The 7,307-nt window shown below is 60.6% G+C and overlaps 1 protein-coding gene across 1 annotated transcript in view; it reads right to left on the minus strand.

The window, feature by feature from the left end:
* Positions 1-113: 113 nt before the first annotated feature.
* Positions 114-7,307, minus strand: part of ADCK5 (aarF domain containing kinase 5) — a 16,654-nt gene continuing 9,460 nt past the window's right edge. The window contains exons 4-15 of the mRNA XM_007464539.1: positions 2,487-2,562; positions 2,173-2,373; positions 1,943-2,083; positions 1,759-1,872; positions 1,551-1,682; positions 1,399-1,482; positions 1,235-1,316; positions 1,076-1,154; positions 896-987; positions 578-830; positions 369-485; positions 114-284 (exon numbers count right to left, since the gene is read on the minus strand). Coding sequence (XP_007464601.1) covers positions 179-284; positions 369-485; positions 578-830; positions 896-987; positions 1,076-1,154; positions 1,235-1,316; positions 1,399-1,482; positions 1,551-1,682; positions 1,759-1,872; positions 1,943-2,083; positions 2,173-2,373; positions 2,487-2,562 — 1,477 coding nt within the window. The 3' untranslated portion in view covers positions 114-178. The remainder of the gene's footprint in view (positions 285-368; positions 486-577; positions 831-895; positions 988-1,075; positions 1,155-1,234; positions 1,317-1,398; positions 1,483-1,550; positions 1,683-1,758; positions 1,873-1,942; positions 2,084-2,172; positions 2,374-2,486; positions 2,563-7,307) is intronic.

The raw sequence follows: 7,307 nt of genomic DNA on the forward strand, positions 1-7,307 counted from the left end.
CAAAACACAAAGAAAAACATTTGTTTGATTTGAGAAGAGCATGTGGTCATTGCAGGCCCAACTCCAGGCCACAGTCACTCCAGTGCCCCCAGGTCTTTCTTAGGCGTCTGTGCCTTGGCCCTGGCCGGCCCCTCAGCCTGCGGTGGGGCGAGCTCTGTGGTCCTCCTGCCGGGGCTCCCTAGGTCTCCAGGTACTCGTACAGCCCCTTGGTCTTGGGCACGAGGCCCAGGTGGACCAGGACTCGGACCAGGAGGGCAGTGATCCGCATTGACAGGGTCTCCAGCCTGGGGTGGGGGAGTCAAGGGGTCGCAGGTTGGTGGGGGGTGGGCCCTGGCTACCCGCCCTTCGGACCCCGCGCGCCTGCTCACCTCAGGGCCACTTCAAACTTGAACGACTCCCAGATGACCCTGATGTGGCGCAGGAGGCTGGCGCCATAGGTGTTCTGGCACGTGGCGCCCGCCAGGCGGCTCCAGCCCCGGACTGCGCTGCACAGAGACCACCGACCGGCAGGCCGTCAGCCCGGCCTCCTGGCCCCGCCCCCCGCTGTGCGCACGCGCGGGGGCGGGGGTGGGGTCACCTCTTGGCCATGAGGAAGTGGCGGTCCACTGGGGCGCCCAGGGCGGCGTTGATGGCACGCACGGTGTTGAGGTTGCGCAGCACGAGCAGCATAGACCGCGGCAGGGCCTTGAGCACGGCCATGACGTCCTCGAAGTGCTCCCGCGCCATGTCCTGCATGTAGGCCGCCTCCTCACGGCTCAGCAGGCGTGAGCGCCACAGCTGGCCCAGGCGCACGGGCCGCTGCATGAGCACCTCGGAGAACAGCAAGTAGTCTGGGGGGGGCCTGAGCCAGGGCTGTGCCCCCTTCCCCGCCTCACACCCACCCCCCCGGCCTCACCTTGCACCCCGAGCTCAGCTGCGTGCGCCTTCATGGCAGCCTCGTCCCTCAGAATGACGGCCCGCCACAGCTGGCACAGGGCTGACCGATCCCTGGGGGGCCCGGCAATGAGCGGGGGGGAAGGCCAGCCTGCAGGGCGGGGTGGGGCGTGCCCACCCAGCCCCCGTACCCCCAGCTTACTTCTCATCCAGGAACTGGTACAGCCCGTGGTCCAGCAGCACCAGCTGTCCCTTCCCATCGGGGCCTTTCCGCACCAGGACTAGGGACAGGGCGCGCCGTCTCACACTGCCCCCATCCTGACCCCAGACCCGACTGCCACCCGCTCAGGCCTTTTCCTACCATTGCCAGGGTGGGGGTCAGAGTGGACGAAGCCTGTGTAAAATATCTGCTCGGCAAAGGCCTTGATCAGTTTCTCTGCTATCTGGGGAGAGGACAGGCCACAGGCCGTCATTCTGGGCCCACGGCACACGTACCCTCCCCCGCCCCGGGCACACAGCACTCACATCCCGCACTGCCAGCCCCATCGTCTTGATGGCCTCCACGTCGTTGACCTTGCAGCCCTCACAGAATTCCGCCGTCAGCACGCGCTGGGAGAGGACAGGTGCCTCAGCTCAGCAGGCCTGCACACCCCCGCCCAGGAGGGGACCCAGCCCACCTTGCTGGACACGTCCCAGTGTACGCGCGGCACCACAACATAGTGGAAGTGCTGCAGCTCCCGTGCACAGCGCTCGGCATTGCGGCCCTCGTTCTCAAAGTCCAGCTCCTGGGCCAGGGTCCCCTTCAGGTCCTGGGGGCACATGGGCAGCTGGAGGTCCAGGTCAGGAGGCGGCCCACCCCCGGCCCCATCGGGCCCCCACGGTTACCTGGAGGACCCAGCTGAAGCCGAAGCTGGGGTGCATGAGCTCAACGAGCTGCAGCAGGAGCTCCAGGGTGTGGATGTCGCCGTCGAAGCGGTCCCGCAGGTCGATGTACTGCACCTGCACGGGAGGCTGCAGGGAGGACTGGCCACCGGTGCCCGGGTGCCCCCCCGCGGGGGGCCCCGCGTACCTTCACGGCCACCACGGTGCCGTCGTGCAGCCTGGCGCGGTGCACCTGGGCCAGGCTCGCCGCCGCGATGGGCTGGTAGTCAAACTCCTGGAAGAGCTCGTGGGGCGGGGCCCGGAAGTCTTCGAGGAACAGCTCGTCCACCTGGCAGGACAGCGGGGTGGGGTGGGGGGCATGGCTCGGAGCAGCCTGCGGCCGCTTCCTGCCTCCACACTCCCGCGAGAAGGGCTCACCTCCCGGAAGCCCCGCGTGAGAGCCCTGTCCTCCAGCACCCGCAGCGTCTTGATGTACTCGGGGGGCAGCAGGTGGTTGAAGGAGCACAGCCCCTGGCCCAGCTTCACGTAGAGGCCCCCGTTGCTGATGGCCCCAGCCACCAGGGCGTCAGCCGCCCGCTGGTGACATGCAGACATCACCTCCAAGTACCCCGGGCTGTTCTGACCACAGGTATAGAGGGAAGGGATGGGGGTGGGCGGGCACCTCCACCTGGGCACCCCCATCCCCGCAGGCCGCAGGCCAGGACCAGCCAGGCCAGGACGCAGGAACAAACCTCCTCCACCCCTCGCAGGACGACATTTGTGCACCACCAGTAGTCCAGGGAGATCTGCAGGCCGACCCTCAAAGACCTGTGGGCAGAGGCTGCCCTCAGCCCCAGCGGGCACTCGCCTCAGATCCCTGTCAGCACCCCGGACCGCTGTGAGCACCTGGCAGGGCTGCTGGGCTCTCGGGACTGCGTGGCCAGCAGGTCAGTCTCAGCCACTGGGCTGTGGACTGGGCATCCTGCATCCACACCACCCCTCAGCCCCTGAACGTGCACCCAGGGGCGCCTGGACAGGAATGGGGGCCTCGGGCCCTAACAAACAAGCAGGCGTGCTCTTTTCATTCTTTGATAACACTTGTTACTCAAGAAAATCCATCCACAAGCTAGCACAGCTGCAATGGCTGCTCTGTCTGTGGACATGCCCTCACTCAGGCCCCCCTGCACCACTGGTCCTGTCTCCTCTGCACTCCGACTGGAGTGGACAGGAGCCCCTGGGGCTCAAACCCCAGGGCTGGGGCCTACTCTCCCGGCTGAGGGCACGGCCCTGGGAAGTCCCGCAGGCCCAGGCCTTCTGGTGTGGGCAGGGGTCCTCGCTCACTCCCACGCCCCAGGCTACGGACAAGGCGGCCCTGGGTCTGGAGAGGGGAGGATCCAGGACCAGAATCCAGGCCTCCAGTGCCGCAGACCCCAGCCCCTCAAACCGTCACGAGCAGGGTGTGGGGCTCCTGCTTCTCGGGGACCCGGTGCAGGCCAAGCCTCCACCCGCCCCAGCATATCCTGTTCCAGCCCCTCCGCCACGAGGGGCCAGGATGAAAAGGTGGGAAGGAAGAGGCGGCCAGATCCTGCACAGGCTTCCTGCCCTCCCAGCAGCTGTAGAGACCGGTGTCTTAGAGCAGTGAGGTCAGCCCAGACTGAGTGCCACGAACCGGGTCTGTCCCACCCACCCCAGCCTGACACAGGAAGCAAACAGGGCTGTCTGTGTGAGGCAGGATGAGCAAGGAGACAGGATTTCTCTGAGCACCCCGAGACCCAAAGAGGAGCTGCCCTCCTTCCTGAATAATTCGTCCAAAAGCTAATGCAAGGTCTGCACAGGGGTGAGGGTAGGGGTGCAGGTGAGGGCAGTGGGGTGATGGCTATACTCGGGGTGGCCTAGCTAATAAGTCAGTAAATTAGGGACAAGGGGAGCCGGGCTTCTCCCAGTTGCAGAAGGAGTTACAGACACAGAAAGGGAGAAAACCAGAATGACCCGTGTGGGAAATGGGAGAGCGGGTTTGCCGTTGATGGCTGGCCACAGAAGCAAACATATGGCCCTGGGCGTGTGTGCTCAGAGCCACACACGCACGCACACCCGCAGCCCTTGTCCATGGAGGAGCCTGGGGCAGACAGCCCAGAGTGGCGAGCACACCAGCATCCTCACCGTGGCCCCCGAGCCCCTGCTCCATCCCGAAGAACCATCGGGAGACTGGCTGCTTCCAAGGCTGAGCCTGGAATGACTGTGCTGCCAGCTGGAGTAAAATGCTCAAAGGACGGAGGGCATTGGAAGGGTTCCAAGATGCTATTGATAAAAGCCAGACTCACCAGCTCTGCTGTACATTTAAAACAATTTACAGTCAGATGCTGGAGATTAAAATAGAAGGGTCAGGGGCTTCCCTGGTGGCTCAGCGGTTAAGAATCCGCCTGCCAATGCACGGGACACAGGTTTGAGCCCTGGTCTGGGAAGATCCCACATGCCGCGGAGCAACTAAGCCCGTGCGCCACAACTACTGAGCCTGCGCTCTAGAGCCCGCAAGCCACAACTACTGAGCCCGCGTGCTGCAACTACTGAACCCACGTGCCTAGAGCCCATGCTCCACAACAAGAGAAGCCACCGCAATGAGAAGCCCGCCCAGCGCAAAGGAGAGTAGCCCCTGCTCGCCGCAACTATAGAAAAGCCCGCGCACAGCAACGAAGACCCAACACAGCCACAAATAAATAAATAAATATTTTTTTTTTTTTTTTTTTTTTTTAAAGAGAGAAGGGTGAGGGGAACTTCCCTGGTGCTGCAGCGGTTAAGACTCCGTGCTCCCAACACAGGGGGCCCGGGTTCCATCCCTGGTCAGGGAACTAGATCCTGCGTGCATGCCACAGCTAAGAGTCTGCATGCCGCAACTAAAGATCCTGTGTGCTGCAACTAAGACCCGGTGCAGCCTAAATAAATATTTAAAAAAAAAAAAAAGTGAGAGAAGGGTTCTAAAAGCCAGGTGGAGGGGCTCCTCCTATGAGCCAAACCCAGTCTCAGCAGCTACACAGCACTGATGCTGAGTGAGAGCAGCCCTCGGAGTAAAATGTCCCCGTCCAGACTGACACAAGCAAGAGAAAGGAACACGTGGGAGGGCAGAGTTTTCCCTTATGGCGGGACACAAGCCCTCAGGGTGGATGGGACGGCTGAGCAGTAGGAATGAGTTCACCCGAGAAGTCCTGGGGGCGCTAAGCTGGCGACGGAGGGGCGAGGGGCACAGGCACCCACATCAAAGGACAAGGGAAGCAAAGGGCGAAACAATGGGACAAACTGGGAGTAAACATCAGACAAACCCACATCAGGGCTCGGCAAAATTTTTCTTGAAAACGTTAGACAATAAATACTTTGGGTCTTAGGGGCAGCCTCAGGAAGGTGAGGGGGGCGTGGCTGCAGCTCCAAGGAGCTCTATTTATAGAATAGGCAGCACCTCTGACCCTTGTATTTGGCACAGGGCCAGAGTTTGCTGACCCCCCCCCCCCCCTTTTAAAAATTTTTGTGCTATCTCCCCCAAAAAAAATATGTCAAGGTCATCATGTGATGAGGAATTAACATTACCCAGCTCCTGGGAGGTGCCTCTAAACCCATGAGATTTCCTGAGTGATGGCAGCATCTGAGCCACATAACAGCCTTGACGGTTCACACCAGTGAGGGGCTCTGCCAGCCAGAAAGGACAACCACGGGATTAGAGTTCAGGGTCTTCACATCAATCAGGGCTATGAGATGAAACTCTGGACACCAAAGCTTGGGGGTGACCCACGTGTACTGTCAGAGGGGGATGAGAGGTAGGGGATGTGTCGGAGGACGTGACGTTCTGAGGCTAGGACCCTCCCAGACCTCACCTCACCCTGGGCATCTCTTCCTTTTGCTGATTCCGGCTTTATCTTTCTGCTAAGATAACACCATAATCATAAGTACAGTATCTCCTGAGTTGTCCTAGGGAACTATCAAAACTGAGGGAGTCTGTGGGGACCCCCCAATTTGTAGCCAGTGGTTTGAGGTGAGGGAACCCATGGGGACGCTGGAACCTGCAGCTGGTGTCAGACGCCCTGGGCAAGCGGGCCTCTGGGGGGCCATGCCCTGACCTCGAGTTTAGCCGTGAGAGCTGAGGAGACAATTAGGCCTCTTCCAGACTGGAGACAGACATGGGCCCAGGTGGGGTCCTGGGGCTGAAAGGTTGTTACTGGGGCACCTGGTAACACAGGCTCTGAGGGTTAGAGGGTCACAGTGTGTCAGTTTCCCGACTGGCTGTGGAGGAGAATGTCCCTGTTGAGGAAATAACTCAAGGTTTCAGGGGTAATGGGGCAGGTTGACGGCTTATTTGTCAACGTTTCAAAAAGAAAAAAGTTTTTATGTTATCAGTCCAACTTCTTTGGACATTTGAAATTGTGTCAAAAAAAGCCCACAGGATTTTTAAAAGTTAAAATTAAGTACGGGGTGGGGGCAGAAATGGACCCCGATGCCACCCTCCACCACCCCAGCCCCTGTGAGTGAGCCTGGGCGTGTGTGGTGCGTTCTGGTCTCCCCTCCCACAACAGGATGAGCCCGGCTGCCCTTGGGCAAGCTGGTCCTGAATTACTCACCACCCACGCTCCTTCCTTGGGCTCCTGCACGTACGTTGCCCTGTTACCCAGGACGCGCTGTGGGCCCCGAGGTCTCCAGAGGCCCCGTGGTCACCCTGCGCCCAGCCAGGGGTGCTCCATCAGGCCTGCCTGTCCTGGCAACTGTTAGGGCTGAGAGCTGACGAGACCGCACAGATTGTTGGGAAAATAGTTCTAGCTCAGCCTCTGAAAGCAAGCTGTGAAAACACCCTTTTCAGGAGGGAAGTGGAGAAGGCAGGGGTATACCGCGTCTGCCACGGGGTATCTAATGCTGGGAAACAGCAGCACGAAGGCAGCAGAAGGTGAGATGGCCCAGACCTGCTCACTGTGATCTTCAGAACCAGGCTGCTTGGGGACAGTCCCCACGGGTCCTGTGCGGTCCCTCATGGTGGAAAGCCACAGGAGAGCCAACCCCAGGCTCTGCCCTCATCAATCTCTAGGCTGTGGAGACTGGGAAACCCTGCAGGACACAGAGGCCACTGCCTAGAACCTGCCCAAGAGGGCAACTGGGAGCTCCAGGCAAACCCATCAAACAACCACCCTGGAAGACGTCGTGGGTGCAGCCGCTGCCAGCGAGCTGAGGACAGAAGGCCTTGTTTCATCCCGAAGATGGAATGAGGTAAAGCGTTTGGCGGTCTGCCCACCTATGGCTGCCACTGGGGTAAATTTCAACAAAGCTTCGGCCAAGTGCCCCAAGTCCTTGGCATCCTGAGCCTGCCCTGGGAAACCGACCCAGGCTCCCGAAGGGCAGCAGGAGCTCAGAGCTGGCAGAGCAGGACACCTGCAGTGGCCTCCTCAACCAAGGTCTCATATGAGCCCCCTCCCCAGGCAATCGTGCACCCCCAGTCCAACCATGGCTTTGGGTTAGCTGAAGTTTCACTCAATGCCAAGAACTCGCTCTCAAGACCCTGTGGCTGTAGGAATTCCTGGATCTGACTGGAGCAGGAATTCCTG

This window comes from Lipotes vexillifer, unplaced genomic scaffold (genome assembly GCF_000442215.2).
Source record: "Lipotes vexillifer unplaced genomic scaffold, Lipotes_vexillifer_v1.1 scaffold394, whole genome shotgun sequence".
NCBI lineage: Eukaryota > Metazoa > Chordata > Mammalia > Artiodactyla > Lipotidae > Lipotes > Lipotes vexillifer.